Consider the following 19294-nt stretch of genomic DNA (forward strand, 5'->3'; position numbering starts at 1 on the left):
GTAAGGAATGTTAAAGATCCACTATATTATAACAGAGAAGTAAAGAGACTAAGAAGGAGGTGCAGGTTGGAAAGAAATAGAGTTAGAAATGGCTGTGGAAGTAAGGAGAAATTGAAGGAACTTACTAGGAAATTGAATCTAGCAAAGAAGTCAGCTAAGGATAGCATGATGGCAAGCATAATTAGCGGCCATACAAATTTTAGTGAAAAATGGAAGAGTATGTATACGTACTTCAAGGCGGAAATAGGTTCCAAGAAGGACATTCCCAGGAACAATTAATGAACAAGGGGAGTGTGTATGCAAGGATCTTCAAAAGGCAGAAGTACTCAGTCAGCAGGATGTAAAGATTGTTGGTTACAAGGATAATGTCCAGATAGAAGAGGTGACTAATACTAAAGAAGTATTAAAACTTGCCTATGACAGCAATGACATTTACAGTAAGATACGAAAGTTGAAAACTAGAAAAGCAGCTGGTATTGATAAGGTTTTGGGGGATATACTGAAGACAATGGGTTGGGATATAGTACCATATCTGAAGTACTTGTTTGATTCGTGTTTGCATGAAGGAACTTTACCAAATGAATAGAGAGTTGCTATAGTAGCCCCTGTATATAAAGGAAAGGTTGATAGACATAAAGCTGAAAATTACAGGCCAGTCAGTTTGACATGCATTGCATGTAAGCTTTGGGAAAGCATTCTTTCTGATTATATAAGATATGTTTGCAAAATTAATAACTGGTTTGATAGAAGGCAGTTTGGGTTTAGGAAAAGTTATTCCACTGAAGCCCGACTTGTAGGATTCCAACAAGATATAGCAGATATCCTGGATTCAAGAGGTCAATTGGACTGTATCGCGATTGACCTATCTAAGGCATTTGATAGGGTAGATCATGGGAGACTACTGGCAAAATTGAGTGTAATTGGATTTGACAAAAGAGTGACTGAATGGGTGGCTCTGTTTCTAGAAATTAGAACTCAGAGAATTAGAGTAGGTGAAGCTTTATCTGTCCCTGTAATAATTAGGAGGGGAATTCCTCAAGGCAGTATTATTGGACCTTCATGTTTTCTTATATATATATCAATGATAGGTATGTGTAAAGAAGTGGAATCAGAGATAAGGCTTTTTGCAGATGATGTTATTCTGTACAAGTTACAAGGTTGTGAGCAACTGCAAAATGACCTCGATAATGTTGTGAGATGGACAGTAGGCAATGGTATGATGATAAACGGAGATAAAAGTCAGGTTGTGAGTTTCACAAATAGGAAAAGTCCTCTCAGTTTTAATTACTGCATTGATGGGGTAAAAGTTCCCTTTGGGGATCATTGTAAATACCTAGGTATTAATACAAGGAAAGATCTTCATTGGGGTAATCACATAAATATGATTGTAAATAAAGGGTACAGATCTCTGCACATGGTTATGAGGGTATTTAGGGATTGTAGTAAGGATGTAAAGGAGAGAGCATATTTGTCTCTGGTGAGACCCCAACTAGAGCATGGTCCCAGTGTATGGGACCCTCACCAGGATTACTTGATTCAGGAACTGGAAAAAATCCCAAAAAAAAAGCAGCTCGATTTGTTCTGGGTGATTTCTGACAAAAGAGTAGCGTTACAAAAATGTTGCAAAGTTTGGGCTGGGAAGACTTGGGAGAGAGGTGACGAACTGCTCGTCTAAGTGGTATGTAATAATACCAATATAATGGTCCGTTATTGGACATTATAAATTTTCCAGCTAACTCATTCTTGGTTGCCTGCGTTTCGCCCTCATGTGCTAAGTTAGGCTCGTCAGTTGGGACTTAGCACACCACCCAAGACGCAAGGCTAGTGCATACCATGGAGGCCACTGCATAGGCTATTTGAAGCCACCAGCAGTGCAAATGCACTATGAGAGCTATGTCTCGTGGTATGTTCTGAGCTGTCAGTGAAGAGATGGCGTGGGAGGACATCAGTAGAGGAATAAGTTTGAGTGGTGTCTTTAAAAGTAGGAAAGATCACAATATGAAGATAAAGTTGGAATTAAAGAGGACAAATTGGGGCAAATATTCATTTATAGGAAGGGGAGTTAGGGATTGGAATAACTTACCAAGGGAGATGTTCAATAAATTTCCAATTTCTTTGCAATCATTTAAGAAAAGGCTAGGAAAACAACAGATAGGGAATATGCCACCTGGGCGACTGCCCTAAATGCAGATCAGTAGTGATTGATTGATTGATTGATTGATTGATTGATTGATTGATTGATTGATTGATTGATCGATCTATCCGGAAATCAAACCTGGGGCCCACTGAACTGCATGCCACTATACTGACCATTCAGCCAAGGAGCCGGACACAGCACTAAATGGTACCTTTAAGATGTTAGACAACTCTTCATTTCTCCATCACTTTCCACTTGGGATGTTTCTTCTTCCTGTCTCTTCTCTCTCTTGCTTCATTTCTCCATTGTTGCCATTGTCACAACTCCATATTTTTGTCAATACAGTATATATTTTTTCTACAATTGAAGTTTAAAACATACCTAGTTTGTTTAGGATTTGAATTTTTACTTTTACACATTTGGCTCTTGTTGCCCTCTAGAGCCCTCAGGGAAAGGATTTCATTAAATGAAATAACAGACACTGAACAACATAAGATATTTCATTTAATAAGAAACATTTACCATTTTGTGAATGGATTCATAAAAATTGCATTGATTCACAAATTCATAACAGACTACAATATCACAACAATATTAATTAATAATATGTTTTGAAAGTACGTACACAATTAATAGGAAACAATAAATACAAATGGAATTGAAATAACAAGAAAATTACTAAAAACTCATACAGTAAGTACAGATTCCCCATTTTTACACATGGAATGAAATGAAAAATATACAATCATGAATAAATGTTGTTAAGAGAGAGTTTTGCAAATACTTCATTGGGAAAATGAGCATGTTTAAAGCATGTGCTAACTAAACTGTTGTTGTGGAAAATACACATTCCACACACATTTCAGGAAAGATTCTAGGCTTATGCTGTGCTGTCAAGACATTTGCTATTCATTACAAACATTTTGTGATCATATGAATGTGCTGTTTATAGATTCAGAAATTCATCTCGTTACCATAATGAGATTCATATTTTAATAATAGACTGCATCAAGTCTCATATACCAGCATCATATTCACAATAAGTAATTCTTAACAAGGTGTAAAGCTTCCATGGTATGTAGAGTTACTTAGTCCTTCTTCTGGGTTGAACCATGTTGTTGTTTTCCATACATTCCATACAGTTTGCTGATGTTTTGAATACATTACAGTATACTTTGTCAAGGCGGCTGAAACACCTCTACTCATCTGAGGTAATCAGTCTCCCAGGCTCTAATCGACTAGGAAACTGATTATCTTGGATAGAGTAGGGGTATTTCAGTCACCATAACAAAGAATACTCGGCTGAGAGATAGACTACCTCGGATTGAGCAGTGGTATTTCAGGCAGCTTGACAAAGAATACTGTAAAGTCTTTGAAATGTCGGCAAACTGTACAGAAAACAACAACATGGTTTAACCCGGAAGAAAAACTAACTGAATCTTAATAATAAGATGATGATGAATAATTGCCAGTTGCAGAAATTTCTGCCTCTAAATTGAGTAGGCCCTCCTTCTGTACCTCATTGATCTCCATATATCACCTATTGTTCTATGTGGAAGATCAACTAATGAAGACAAAATATAGATGGCAGCATTACCTCACATTAGACGCTTCTTCCTCCCGTACCGTTGATGTTATACAGTAATATTGAACTTATAATTGTGTTCTAACCTACAATAGTGGAACCTGAATTATTCCTCTAATGATTAAACTTCCAGTGTATTATCAGTCATGAATACAAAAACCACTGCATTTTATAAAGTTGTATGGTAGGCCTATATAAAAATAACTAACAAGATACGGTACCATTATTTTGTACTTTTTCTGTTAATACTTGAACTAACATAATAATTTAACTTCAGGCACTTTGTTCAGATATTTCTTGCAGTGTATTCATCAAGTTGAGATAGAGAAGTTAAACAACTGCAAGCTATAGGCAAGTTTCCATATTTCTTCAAATGGCTTGCATAATATTACTGTTACTTTATCAATAGCCAACAGAAATCAGAAATTATATAAATGCTCATCAATGTCAGTCTCCTGTAGGGCTAGAGAGTACAAGTTACATGTTTTTTGTTCTTAATTGTTTACTATGTCCGCCTCTGTGGTGTAGTTGTTGGTGTGATTAGCTGCCACCCCCGGAGGCCCAGGTTCGATTCCCGGCTCTGTCAAGAAATTTGAAAAGTGGTACGAGGGCTGGAATGGGGTCCATTCAGCCTCGGGAGGTCAACTGAGTAGAGGTGGGTTTGATTCCCACCTCAGCCATCCTGGAAGTGGTTTTCCTTGGTTTCCCACTTCTCCTCCAGGCAAATGCCGGGATGGCACCTAACTTAAGGGTACGGACGCTTCCTTCCCTCTTCCTTGTCTATCCTTTCAAATCTTCCCATCTCCCCACAAGACCCCTGTTCAGCATAGCAGGTGAGGCCGCCTGGGCGAGGTACTGGTCATCCTCCCCAGTTGTATCCCCTGACCCAGAGTCTGAAGCTCCAGGACACTGCCCTTGAGGCGGTAGGCTTGGGATCCCTCGCTGAGTCCGAGGGAAAAACCGACACTGGAGGGTAAACAGATAGAGAAGAAGAAGAAGAAGAAGAAGAAGACGTGTTTACTATGCCTGGACAAAGTGAGGTATAGGCGTATGTCCTTTTAGTTTTTCAGTTTTCCTAAAAAATTTGATTTGCCATTCTTATAATTTTTTATAATTATCTATGTGAGTTATATTGTTTAGTGTATGACTATAGCCTACAGTAGATTGCAAATTTTGGTAGGTATATTTTCAATGATTCATTTATAAGATATTATTTCTGAAGGGCCATGGCTTACGACGCGACAGCTGCTCCACCCACAGGCCTGCAGATTACAAGGTGTCATGTGGTCAGCCTGATGAATCCTTTCAACTGTTATTTTTGGCTTTCTAGACCAGGGCTGCTATCTCACCATCAGATAGTTCCCCAATTGTAATAATAATAATAATAATAATAATAATAATAATAATAATAATAATAATAATAATAATAATAATAACAACAACAACAACAAGTCCACCAGTTCAAGTACCTCGGCAGCATAACAACAGACAGTATTAATCCAGATAAGGAAATCAGATACAGAATTGAGAACGCTAGAGCTGCATTTCGCAGGATGAGCTCTTTGTTCTGTAATAATCATCTGAATCTGAAGCTCAGACAGAGATTAATGAAGTGCTACATCTGGTCAGTACTGTTATATGGAGCAGAAACATGGACCTTAAAAGCCACAAGTATCAAACGACTTGCCGCCTTTGAAATGTGGTTGCACAGAAGAATGCTTAAAATACCCTGGATAGATACGATAACAAACGATGAAGTCCTAAGGAGAGCTAGGATGAAGCAAGAACTAATAACAACTATAAAAGTTCGCAAAATAGCTTATCTAGGCCACATATTAAGAGGAAACAAATATGGCCTCATAATACTCATTCTCCACGGTAAAATAGAGGGCAAACGGCGAGTTGGCAGACGAGAGATAACATGGTTACACAACATCAAGCAGTGGACTGGTATTGAGACAACTGAGAGACTCTTCCGACTGGCAGAGGACAGAAAAACTTTCTCCAGAGTAATCGCGGACGTCTGGGCAACCAGATATGGCACTTGAATAATAATAATAATAATAATAATAATAATAATAATAATAATAATGGTGTGTGGCCTCCGGAGAGGCCTTGTGCAGGTCTTTTGAGTTGATGCCGTATAGGCGATCTGCGCGTCTGTGAGGATGGGGCCTATCTAAGATAAAATCTAATGCTGAAAACATCCAAATACCCAGCCCCTGAGCCATAAGAATTAACTAATGAAAGTTAAAATCCCCTACCCAACCTGGAATCGAACCCAGGACCCCTTGAACCAAAGGCCAGCTTGCTAACCAATTAGTCATGCAGTCGGCTCCCAATTGTAATTAAGTGGGCTAAATGGACCTCAAACCAGCTCTCAGATCGAGGTAAAAATCCCTGACCTGACCGGGAATAGAATCCGGGGCCTCTGGTTAAGAGGTGGACATGCTCCCCCTACACCGTGGGGCTGACTCTTTTCTTTTGAATATTAAAAAAATGTGTTTGCATTGTAAGTTTCGTCAATTAGGCAGAGTCCAAGTGAGGGAAGCAGACTGAAATTTTATTCTAAATATCACACACTTCTCTTGTCAAGAAGTAGATTGTGTTATGTAAAAGTCTATTTTATAAAAACTTTAACACATCTGCCATTTTCAGCCTACTTCTATTCCATTTTAAAAACATTGTTTATTACACTACTTAATCATTGTCCATTTTTTTTATTTACTTATAAATCACTGTAACATAAAATTTAACAATTTTTGTAATGTCTATCCTATATGATCTAGTTTGAGGCTGATGATTATAGAGTTACCACATTATTTTTGACCTCAATACAATGAAGTCTGAAAATCAATCAGTGGCCACTAGATCACAGTATGTGTATAGTTACAGTATATGGGTATGGATTTGCAATGAACAATCAACATATCCATGGAAATTTTAGCATTTAGTGTTAGGAAATATTCATGCTCATCCCTGGATCTTCACATTCTATATATAACAGCACATTCATTTGGAAGTATGAGCATGAGAAGTTGAGCAACAGAAAGGGATAGTGATATTAATCTGTAATAGAAAGGCAAGTTTCCTAACAATAGGTCATGGAATTCTTAGAATTCATCTTCAGACCAGATATAAAGCTTGACAGAATTAATTTTCTGTTAAATAATACAAGTTTATAAAAATAAGAATTAAAAACACTGACCCATTAGGTACTGGATACCTCTAATGTACCTGCTCCCATTTTGAAGTAATCTAAATACATGAAATGTACATTGTACATATTTACAGTCTCCATACAAGATTCACAGACATTCATCTATATAACATACATTCACACTGATAAGTTCATTCTTTGTACAAACAACAATATTGCCGGCCAGTAAACAAAAGTGCTACTGTACCATATCTCCATCACACTTTTTAAAAGACAGTAGCCAAAACAAAAAAGAAAAAATCTTACAGATATACAAGCTTATAAAATAAGTGAATCTACAGTGCAGATGTCCACAGACAATATATATAGCATCTGGACTTTAAATCAGTAATGGCAAGATTTTATCCTGTCACATTCTAGGCAAATACCTAGGGACGGCAAGTGTTGCTGGGGCGGCATAGTGATTTGGACAACTCTTGAGAAAACCAATGATTCCTAGATGTTAAAGATAGGAGGAAGTAACAGAATGCCAATAAAAGGGGACAGTATTAATTTATCAAAGATGTTTTGTAATTGTGACGAATGTTACTTTCCTCAAACTGCTACTATGATAATTTCTTTCTTATGTTTTAATTTGAAATCAGACCATGATTCATGTAGGAGCACCTTAGGATCATTACTCCCTATTGCACTTTCTTCATTATTTAAAATCAAAAATGTGAGTAAACAAAGGGAGAAAAGTGCATTATTGACAAAATTACACTTAAATATAGGAAGTAAAAAAAAAATACAAGAAAAACCCCCAGCCTAGCACTACAGTCCCGAAGGGCCTGGGCCTACCAAGCGACCGCTGCTCAGCCTGAAGGCCTGCAGATTACGAGGTGTCATGAGGTCAGCACAACGAATCCTCTCGGCCGTTATTCTTGGCTTTCTAACTGGGATAGCAAATAAGAATTTTAATGAAATATTTGGTTATCTTACATCTTCATCTGGGTTAATAAATGATAAGTAACATAAAAGGTAAGTTTCCTAGCCAGAACTAAATTTCTTTCCCATGACCTGACCATGACTTCCATAAGGAAGTCTCCTCATCCATTTTATCTATCATACTTCTCACTCTGTGATTTTTCAAACTACGTAACATTTAACTTTTATGGAGTGATGTGATTTCTTTCCAAACTTTTGTTATGAAATACCATCAATCAAACCTTTAAAAATGATCAAGTTTCAAGAAGGAGAACAAGCAGATGATATTTTTAAGTATCATGTAAGAGGAAACTCAAGCTAACAATTTTTTTTCACCTATGAAAGAGTAAGAAAATCTCAATTTCATCATTGTTGGGTAACAGCTTCAAGGTCTGTCCAAGGTGGGTACTATATTGACCTAAATATGTTGTTCCTCTGAATCATTTCAAGAGAGTCTCTATGTAAACTGAATATCTTTCCCTTTGGCATTACCATACAAGATTAACAGTTAAATCTGTGAGCTGAAAATTGGTACAAAATTGTCTTAATAATTATACTTTAAAAAGTATGTAGGCCTAATCTTAGATAAGAGAGAGGGAAAGTCACCCTGTTTACTTTGTGGGCATCTGCTGTTTGTCATGGCTACTAGGAACTGACATCTTGTTTTAACAAGCCAACTTGCTAAGAGCATAGGAGGTTGATGGAGTGAGTCTCACCCCAGCAGTTGGCACTAGTACTGTTGTTACTGCTATTTGTGAGAATATGTAAATGTTTCTGGGGTGAATTATTGTCTGGTGGTTGCTTCTGTACTGGATTTGTTGTTAATCTGAAAGAAAAAGAAAAGATCAGCTTATAGGCTACAGTTTGAAAAGAAGAGGAACTTAAAAGATACAGTACTCCAGTCAGTACTCAATTCAACTGGGACTTGCTTGAGTCTAGCCTTGGAACATGTTTTAACAACACTAGACTGGTCATTGATCACACTAGCCTGCAATGATATCGCTGTTTTGGTGAAAATAGGTGGTTCATATGGAAAACAATGTGCTGATTTTGAAAACACTAAGTAAGCCTTTTGTTGTAATGGTTAGTCCACACCAAAGTTAATAATCAATATTAATGAAACAAAGTTAATAAACAATGTTATTGAAAACATTTCTCCACATGTTAATAAAATCTTGTTAACAAACTTCTTCAGCATTGTGTTCATACCAAATGTTACAATTGATAGGATCAGGAAGAAGAAACTATTATTTAAAAACTTTGACATTTCTTAAGACTGTAAAAATCCTTAATACAACACTGCAAGTACTGCAAGACATAAACAAGCTTTGTGAGGTTACAATTGATAGGGTCAGGAAGAAGAAAATACTTACAGCTGCAGCTTTCATTGTTTTAGTGAGTACAATTAGAGAAATGTGCAGATGCGAAGTGTGGCAAAGAAAAATACTAGAAAGGCAAGTAGAATTAAGTTTGGAAAGAACACTTATGTCAGAACTTTTAATTCATGATGCAGGAGGCTTTCAAAATTCTCTCGAGAATGCCCTCACATGACTTTCAGTTCTTGTTGACAGTAATTGGGTCTGAAATTGCAAGTATTGATAGAGATTATTGGAAAGTCGGCTCCACTAATGACAGGCTATTTTTTTATAGATAGGCTATAACTTTAAAGATTCCTAGCAATTGGTGATATTTCACTTAGAGTATCAAAACAAGGCAATTTCAGTTATTGTGTCTGAGGTGTTTGAGGCTTTATACAACAATATCAAGGAATTGGTAGGGTGTATTTTGCCCGAAGGCAGGTCAGAACCTCCGCAGAGGTATGCCTGAGCTGGAGTTTACGTATGGTAGGGTGGCCAGTTCCTTTCCGCTCCTCCAACAGTACGTGGCAACCCATCCAAATCTTATCCACGCCCAATGTTGCTTAACTTCAGAGATCTCACAGGATCCGGTGTTTCAACACGGCTACGGCCGTTGGCAAGGAATTGATAAAGGTACGAAATAAAGAAAATCTTCATTTAATCTACCTAGTTAGGATAGTATTATTTTGATCATATACAAGCGATTATGGGAGGTTAGGTTATTCAGCGAGGAGCGAAGCTGGAAATGAAACTACCAACACAGCTAAAAGAATATCATACAGAATTACAGGTACTGTATATGAGAACTTTTGCTTGCAATTTGATAGTCAATTTTTAGAAGAAATAAAAAATCATGGTATTCCACGCTACGAATCTGCGTGCTCTAATTGCATCCTTGCACATGTGTGAACCAAAATGTTAATGAACCCACGAAATGTTAATGAAAAGTTTCATTCACAAAAGTTAAAGAAATTTTTGTTTATCAACATGCTCGAAAAGTTAATGAACACGCTATTTTGTTTATTAACTTACAAAAATATGCATGAAAATTGCTCATAAACATTGTTTATTAACAAAGTTAATGAAAATGCACTTTATAACATGTACAGATGTTATGTAAATAGATATTTTTTTATATATCGATGTTTGAGATTTTAAATGTAAATTTGAATTCATCTCATCATGTTTCAAAATGTTTTACCAAGCTTAAAAATACATGAAAAACACCAATATTAGCATGTAGAATTCAGTGAAAAAAATACAGAAATGTTTTATCCAAAAGATATCCTAAAATTCTTATATTATGCAAATTTACAGAAATATCAGAAATATGAACATCATTTTATCACATTAAAAAAAACTGCCAGTCATAACATTTGGTGGAATACATAATATTATGACTTACTATCTGAAAAAAAACCCTACCTGAAAAGAAAATACAACCTCAATGTTGTATTGGATGCTTTGTATACCATAAGAAAACTGGACTCGGATACTGAAATCAGTGTGTTAAAATTATTTACAATCATCTATAACATCTCCGAGCTCAGAAAAAAGTTTGTTTTGCTGGCAAGTCCTTTACGGTCACTTGTTAAATAATTTTCTTGCATGTCTTTAATGGGAGTCAAAATTTAGTGAAATGTGATGAAAATCATGATATTAAAGGAAATGATGTGGCTGGTGTGTGAAATCCTTACATAATATGAAAAAAATGGAAAGCAGATTTGAAATCAGCACAGGAGTTTTATTTATGTTCATTTATATATTCTTTTTTTTTTTTTTTTTTTAAGATCTTTAAGGGGTGTCAAAATTCAGTGAAATGTGATCAAAATCAAGATACTAAAGGACATGATGAGACTACTGTGAAAAATCCTTCTGTGATATGGGAAAATGGAAAGCAAATTTGAACTCAGTACACCTAAGTTACTTAAGATCGCCTATTAAAACTTTTACAGAAGAAAAATATTATTTTGCAGGCTAGTGTCATTAATATGGTTATTAAAACATACTATGTTGTGTCTTGTATTCTTGTTTATACAACAAGCTCCTGATCATCCAGTTAAAATGGAACTAGGAAGAGCACAAATAAATGAAAACACAGATAAGAGAAAACAAGTACATTTTATGAAATGCTCAGTTCTATTTAAAGTGCATACTGAAACCGTTATGGGTATTGCATTAGTACTGCAAGACCTATTTCATGATACTGCACAATGGTACAGGAGATAGAGCACCTGGGAGTTTGAAACCGCGATGGTGAGGCGCCAGGGCAAGCGACCAGATAAGGGAGAGCACTTGAAGGGAGTTCCCTGTAAAGCAGTTAGAACTGGGTATCGCAGGTTTCACAGAGGAGAGGGAGCGTAAAAATCTACTTAACCATGCCTCCCAGGAATGCCAATTCAAGGATGCCAATGTCTAAGTACATTCAAATATTATTTCAAAACTTTGACATTTCTTAAGACTGTAAAAATCCTTAATACAACACCTGCATTTAGCACATTTTAATACCATGTTTGGTACTAATTAACCAGTTACTGTGAAACCACGCATAATTGTGAGTAGAAAATTTTTATGAAACCAGACGCTAACCTCATATCCAGGCATCCCGAGGTGGGGAACCTCTTGAAGATTAAAGGACACAATGGGTTTATTTGATTAATTGATGATCAAATTACATTCCAGCAGGTGCTAATCATCACTGAGGACCACCAGCTACATGCTGATTGTATCACCTGGGTCATAAGACCCTGCAGTGAAGAGTTGCACCAATTTGGGTGGGGGCGAACAGAGCTATCCTCTTTTGCTTTCTCCAAGGTTACTTAGACAAGGCACCCCCCCCACACTATAAGGGAGATTGACCATCTTGCACTCCAGATGTTCAGACATGTGGATTGTGTCACCTGTCATGTGAATATATTTTGTCTTTATGTGGCAGTGAAAGAGACTGTAAAATGCAATAGCCGCAAAGTAAATCAAGAGAACTGCATTTTGATTTAATCTGAGGACTCATAACCTTCCCATTAGTGTTGGCTACTGAGTGTATGATTCGAAGCAGTATATCGATTCATTCAAGTGTCCGAGTGAATCAATTCACAGGAACGGTGAGCTCACGGCACACGATTCAGATTACTCGCAGCAGACAGTGCTGAATGGTGCACTCAGGGATCAGTGAGGCACAATACACACACGGCTCACTAGCGGGACACTGTATATTGGCGGGGATCCATGCTTCCACTGCAACGAGACATGCAGAGCCATAGCACACTGAAAGAATCGTACGAAGTCATGGATCAGTTAGACAACACACACACAGTTCATTATTGGCACACTGGACACTAGCAGGGAGCCGAACATCCGCTGCAGCGATACATACAGAGCCATAGCACACTGAAAGGATTATTCTCTATAATGGACTCTCGTGCTCAGCTCATTTGAAATTAATATCCACTAAATAATAGATGGGTTTATCTGCAGTGTTAAAAAGGTCAAAATATAATTCCGAAGTACCTAGCTTGTAAGTAGATAGGCTATTAGGTTATTGTATTTACCATATTAGTTTAATCAATCAGTATGTTTATAACTAGTTGACGTTCAACAATTAATTAAACTCAGCTCTCTAGCCTACCCGCCTGTTTGAGTGGCTCAGATGGTTGAGGCCTGGCCTTCTGACCCCAACTTGGCAGGTTCGATCCTGGCTCAGTCCGGTGGTATTTGAAGGTGCTCATATACGTCAGCCTCGTGCCGGTAGATTTACTGGCATGTAAAAGAACTCCTGCGGGACTAAATTTTGGTACTTTGGCGCCTACGAAAACCGTAAAAGCAGTTAGTGGGACGTAAAGCCAATAACATTATTATATAGCCCACCCTATGACTATAAGTCATGCTCATGACCACTCAAAATTGTCTGTTTTATATTGGGAAGAACCGCTTGGTATTATCTCAGTTTGTACACCACATCATTGCACAAGACTTCAATAATCGAATCACGAGATCACCGGTGTATGTGGACAGTGAGTAAGTGAGCTGACTGATGCAATAACTTAAATACCGAGCTCGATAGCTGCAGTCGCTTAAGTGTGGCCAGTATCCAGTATTCGGGAGATAGTAGGTTCGGACCCCACTTTCGGCAGCCCTGAAAATGGTTTTCCGTGGTTTCCCATTTTCACACCAGGCAAATGCTGGGGCTGTACCTTAATTAAGGCCACGGCCACTTCCTTCCACTCCTAGCCCTTTCCTGTCCCATCGTCGCCGTAAGACCTATCTGTGTCGGTGCAACGTAAAACAACTAGCAAAAAAAAAAAAAAAAAAAAAAAAAAAAAAAGTCTAATGAGAAAACCAGTGGACTACTGTACATCTCGGGTAGCCTATACAAAATATGACAATTTAAAAAACCCTCTGCTGATAGAAAAAGACATTTTTAAAGATGACCAAGTTAGTTGGCCGTGCATTTAGGGTCGCATAGATATGAGCTTGCATTCTCGGGATGGTAGGTTCGAATCCTACCATTGTCAGCCGTTAAGATGTTTTTCCGTGGTTTCCCATTTTCACACCAGGCAAATGCTGGTGCTGTACCTTAATTAAGGCCATGGCCACTTCCTTTCCACTTCTATCCCTTTCGTATCTCATTGTCGCCATAAGACCTATCGGTGTCAGTACGACGTTGTTGGATGACGAATTGAATGCTGTAGCACACATGTTGTATTACTAAACAGCGTTGATTACTCTGGTAGTGGACTGTAGTTTGGTTAAGCACGTGATAAGACCATAGGGCCGAGTCATGCATCAATATTACACGTAAATAAAACATTTATTACAATTAAACATGATTAACAAACTGCGTAGAAATTATTTACACATTAACAATAAACTGAAATGCCTGGATGGCTATTGATTAAGTTAGAGGCCATGTGGCCGCGAATGCTTCTCTCGCCGACATGTTGTCTTGTTCGAGTCTGTCTCGTTTTCCTGCCGGAAACCAGATGCATTCTGGACACTCAATAGAGACGCGGACAAGAGCGCGCTCTGTATAAATTTTCTAAGAGGACGGAACAGACATAAAGCAACTTATTTGATTTATATTTAATATGTAAGCTACTTACTGTGGACACAGGTATTTTTACATCTATTTCTGTATATATAATAGAGTTGTGACTTTCAGAGAACTGTGAAAAACCATGAGGTAGTGTATAAAATTTGAGTTATATAAATTATTATTATTATTATTATTATTATTATTATTATTATTATTATTATTATTATTATTATTATTCACGGGGTTTGGTTTGGTTTATTATTATTATTATTATTATTATTATTATTATTATTATTATTATTATTATTATTATCTACGTAAGTTTTGTGCTGTAAAAAAACTTGTGCCCTCATCCTGAGGTGGCACAGCTCTTTTTCAGCTGCATATGTACCATTTCGACCACATACCAGCCCTCCTGCCATTCTTAAATTTCTGACAGTACGGGGAATTGAACCTCGGCCCCTGACGACGGCAGCTAATAACACTAACTGTTACGCTACGGAGGCTGACTTTGTGCTGTAATAAGCATGTATAGTATTGCACAGGTACCTATTTTTTCCTGCATTTCAATTTTTAACATATTTATTTTGTATGATGTACTTACTGAGAACATAATGAAATTTCCAAGCTCTTTGAAATCATTTAAGAAAAGTCTAGGCAAACAATTGATAGGGAATCTCCCACCTGTGCAACAGCTCTAAATGCAGATCACTGATGATTGTGTGTACAAATATTTTACATCTAACTCTATATACTTATTTAATGGAGTTGTCACTGTCAGGGGAAGGCTTTGTAACATCAAAACTTGATGTGAAGAAGTGGCTGCAGGAGGAACAAGAATCTGAAAGCTAGATGACACATAGGAAAGCAGTTCATAGAATGAAGACCAGATGGCAGCAGCAAGCACTGAATGTTGTTGCTGCTGTTTTATCAGTACACACTACATAGATGCAATAGGATCGATGACTCTAATGAGTCGTGAATCGGCACACTGTATCGATTCAGTAACATGAACGGAATCAAATTAATCGATTCAGTAAAATTAATCTAATATCCCATCACTACTTCCCATACTGGAATTGGACGTCTCGTGAGGGAACTTTGAAAATTCTCTGAGGCAGCAGTACAGATTTTTTCTTTGCATTTAGGCCATCTGTGGACCACGGTGCTTGTGTTTTAGCTATATTTTTGTCGTCTGCCCCTTTTGGCATACTGGATTGTGTTCTTAGTAGCCTCTTGAGCCTTCCTGTTGGCCCAGTATTCCTTCATTTTCTCACTGAATTCTTTCCTGCGATCCTCTGACCAATTCCTGGCTTTTTTGTGGCTAGCTGATGTAAGGGATGTTAGGAAAGGTTTAGTTTTGACCATTAAATGGTATGCATTCCTGTCAGTAATGGTGGCTTGATTAATATTAAGCTCTGCAAGATCTTTGTCCACTTGTTTGGTCCAGGGAAATCCAGTAGCTATGCCTTTGTTAGCAACCTTGAAGATCTTATGGGGTAATCTATTAGGATCCATTCTGTACAGGTGTCCATAGAAAGTCAGACGTTTTCTTCTGATGGCATCTATGAGGTTTTCTTGTGCTGGTAGAGCTCATTGTTGGGTTTGTACCATCGCCTTCCATCTGGTAGGATCCTTGGCCCTTTTATTCTTCTCAGGATTTTCCGTTCTTGCACTTCCAGGGTTCTCAGTGGGGTCTTTTTAGTTAGGGATAGGCATTCTGCTACATAGAGGACTGATGGTCTGACTACTGCATTATAGTGTCTCAGTTTTACTTGTATGATAGACTGTATCAAACAGATGATTTTTATTATTATTATTATTATTATTATTATTATTATTATTATTATTACTAGGAACTCTGTGATGTGAACAGGAAGTCTGAACAAAATCGGAAGCGTGTACCACGAAAATGGTAGTATGAGTATTAACAGCCGGGTAGCGAATAGGGCACATGTTTTTAAGAACAGTTACGGAAAAATTTACGCCATGGGCTTAAGAACAAAGGGGAGTAAGAAGATTGGCCCCAATAAACTAGACAGGCTACATCAGAGAGGTGCAGGAGTTTTTCAAACTATGTACAGTGCTGTAATTCAGTGGCGGAAACTTGAACTCTCATATCATTGTCTGTGCCAGAGGTGTGACTGACCGGAGGAAACATTGTGTTTAACGAAGTGTTCCTTTGCAACAGTTATTACCACTGCAAAGCAGCCTAGCAGCATGGATCAGCAGACAGAAGCTGAACCCAGGAGCTTGGATATCCCAGTGATCAGCACAGTCGTCATGGAGGTGTAAATCTCCCTTTGAACCTCTCGAGGTTCGAATGAAGTAAAACATAGGAATAGGATGAGTATACGTTAAATTATTATGTAGCTAGTGACTGCAGTGCCACCCCACAGTATAGAGGTAGTAGTATAGGCCATGATTCCCAGCCAGTTCAGGGATTTTTACCTGGATCTGAGGGCTGGTTCAAGGTCCACTCAGCCTATGTTATTACAATTGAGGATCTGTCTGATCGTGAGATGGCGGAATCGGTCTAGGAAGCCAAGAATAACGACCGAGAAGAATGGTCCTGCTGACCACATGACACCTGATAATCTGCAGACCTTTGGGCTGAACAGAGGTCGCTTGGTAGGGCATGGCCCTTCGAGGCTGTTGTGCCATGGGGTTTGGTTTGTGAATGCTGCGGTTTGCATATATGTAAATAATATAATTAGCCTTTAGTATTGGCCAGATCAAGGGTCATTTAAGATAGGAAGCAATTTTGAGTGGGTTATATTTTGTTTATTTGAGAAGAGATAGTTTTCTTGGGATTTTTACCATGTTTTATTTTATTAATTTTTATTTTATTAATTCTCAATTAAATTTCATCTGGGAGATTTGCCGATGATATTGTTATTTTGTCCGAGTCTGTAGAAGATCTGGAGAAATTGATGAATGGTATGGACACAGTCTTGGGGAGGGAATGAGATGAAAAGAAATAAGTCCAAAACAAAATGAATGGAGTGCAGTGTAACAGTCAGGTGATGCAGGAAATATCAGATTAGAAAATGAAGTTTTAAAGAAAGTAGATGATTACTGTTACTTGGGTAGTTAAATAACTAACAGTGGCACAAAACAACATAAAATGCAGGCTAGCACAAGCAAGAAAGACCTTTCTTGAGAAAATAAATTTGCTCACTTCAAACATTGATATAGGAATTAGAAAGATGTTTTTAAATACTTTTGTCTGGAGCGTGGCATTGTATGGAAGTGAAACATGAAAACAAGTGAAACTAGCGCAGAAAGAAAGTGAAAGAAAGAAGAAGCTTTTGAAATGTGGTGTTACAAAAAATGGTGAAGGTGAGATAGATAGATCAAATCATGAATGAAGAGATACTGAACCAAATTCTTTAGAAGAATACGGTTAGGTGAAATTTGATCAGAAGAGGTAGAATGATTTGGTTTTGAAATGTAAGCAGTAAGAACGATAGGGGTAGATGAATGTATGAATATGACAAACAGATTAGAGTAAATGTAGGATGAATAGTTACGTAAAAGTGAAAAGGTTAGCACAGAATAGGGTGGCATAGAGGGCTGCATTAAACCAGTCTATGAACTTATGACCTTAATAACAACGTGGAATATTATACAAATATTCTTATCATTTATATAGATAACTTAAATGATATAGTTTGATTTTAGGAAATCCTTTCTTTTCATATTCAGCTTGTAATTTATACATTCTTTCTCACAATTATACCTTTATTTTTTATTGAGCCAAGAGACTGTGTAAGCAAAACAATCTTTCCCTTCATTCTCTAAAAATACTTTGAAACAATTTGATGCTTTAGTGCACATGATGGAAAATTCCTCAATCATCGCTGATACACTCTCGAATAAATCTGTACATACATTTTGTCTATACATCATTCCATGTTAAGAAAACAGCACAGCTTTTATGGACCTAGAAGGAGTGAACACACACCCTCTTAGACACCCATAATTTCTTGTGATTAAAGAATATTATAAATGTAATTTATATTGTATTATGAAAGAGAGAAAAAGGACGAGACATATTAAAATAATTATACCTAACATTCTCTGTTTTATAAATACATTCGCTGGGAGGAAGCACAATGATGGGTACAGCCATCACTTTGTTGCCTTCCTTCACTTTCCTTCTGAGTTACTCTGGTACATGTAATATGTAATCCGTTACGGTGTGAATTGCCAGCAGCTTATCACTGTTGAAGAGAAGTCATCTATTTGTGTGTGTGTGTTCTAATATTCTCGTACTTACAACAGTTCTTTTTGAAGATTTTGATGCTGTGCTGTGCAGCGTACTACACAGCATGACTTGTACTGATACAGAAATTTGCTATGAATTTTATCTGTACTTGGTTTTATTATTTAGCTGTTGTTTCTTAAGTGCATTTTATATTTACCATGTTTTTCACAAGCGCATTTAATTTTTACCATTACTTTTGTGGGGCGAAGCAATGGCACAGTAGTATCTGGCATTGCTTGAGCAAATTTTTTAAATGCAATTAACTGCATCCCCCACCTCTGAGCCTATAACATGATCTGTCTATTTCTTCCCCCAGTTCGCCTTGAACTTCAGTACCAAGTTTTGTATGTGCAGTGAAAACCTAAATAAGCCCCCCTCCTAGATTTCATAAAAATAATTTGCTTATTATTTTCTTCCTCCTTTTATCTTGAACTAAAATGCAGATTTCACAAATGTATGCACCACTACTTGCATGTAGGATGGACTAAGGGTTCTGTCCCAGTGTCATGCTATAAAATTATATTTACCTTGAGAAATTGCTGTTGAGGTTATCAGTCCTGTCATCATCGAAACAAACCTGAAACAAATCAAATATATTTATCTCATAAACTTAAAAATATTTAAGGTTAAACACAAGGAAGGGGTTTGAGAAAAGAACAGCTGAACAAGGAGGAGAGCTTGCAGTATCTAGGCAACTTAAAATACAGAAAAATGGAAGAAATGATAAGGAAGAAATTATAAGGAAATTAGTGAGCGGGCGATACAAGCAGAAACATTCCTCAAAAA

At 37.2% G+C, this 19294-nt stretch overlaps 1 protein-coding gene across 1 annotated transcript in view; it reads right to left on the minus strand.

Annotated features, from left to right (window-relative positions):
- Nucleotides 1–2619: 2619 nt before the first annotated feature.
- The window catches only part of LOC136858130 (low density lipoprotein receptor adapter protein 1-A), a 224858-nt gene continuing 208183 nt past the window's right edge, over nucleotides 2620–19294 (minus strand). The window contains exons 7-8 of the mRNA XM_067137451.2: nucleotides 19036–19085; nucleotides 2620–8674 (exon numbers count right to left, since the gene is read on the minus strand). Coding sequence (XP_066993552.1) covers nucleotides 8530–8674; nucleotides 19036–19085 — 195 coding nt within the window. The 3' untranslated portion in view covers nucleotides 2620–8529. The remainder of the gene's footprint in view (nucleotides 8675–19035; nucleotides 19086–19294) is intronic.

Source organism: Anabrus simplex, chromosome 1, assembly GCF_040414725.1.
Source record: "Anabrus simplex isolate iqAnaSimp1 chromosome 1, ASM4041472v1, whole genome shotgun sequence".
Classification (NCBI taxonomy): Eukaryota; Metazoa; Arthropoda; class Insecta; order Orthoptera; family Tettigoniidae; genus Anabrus; species Anabrus simplex.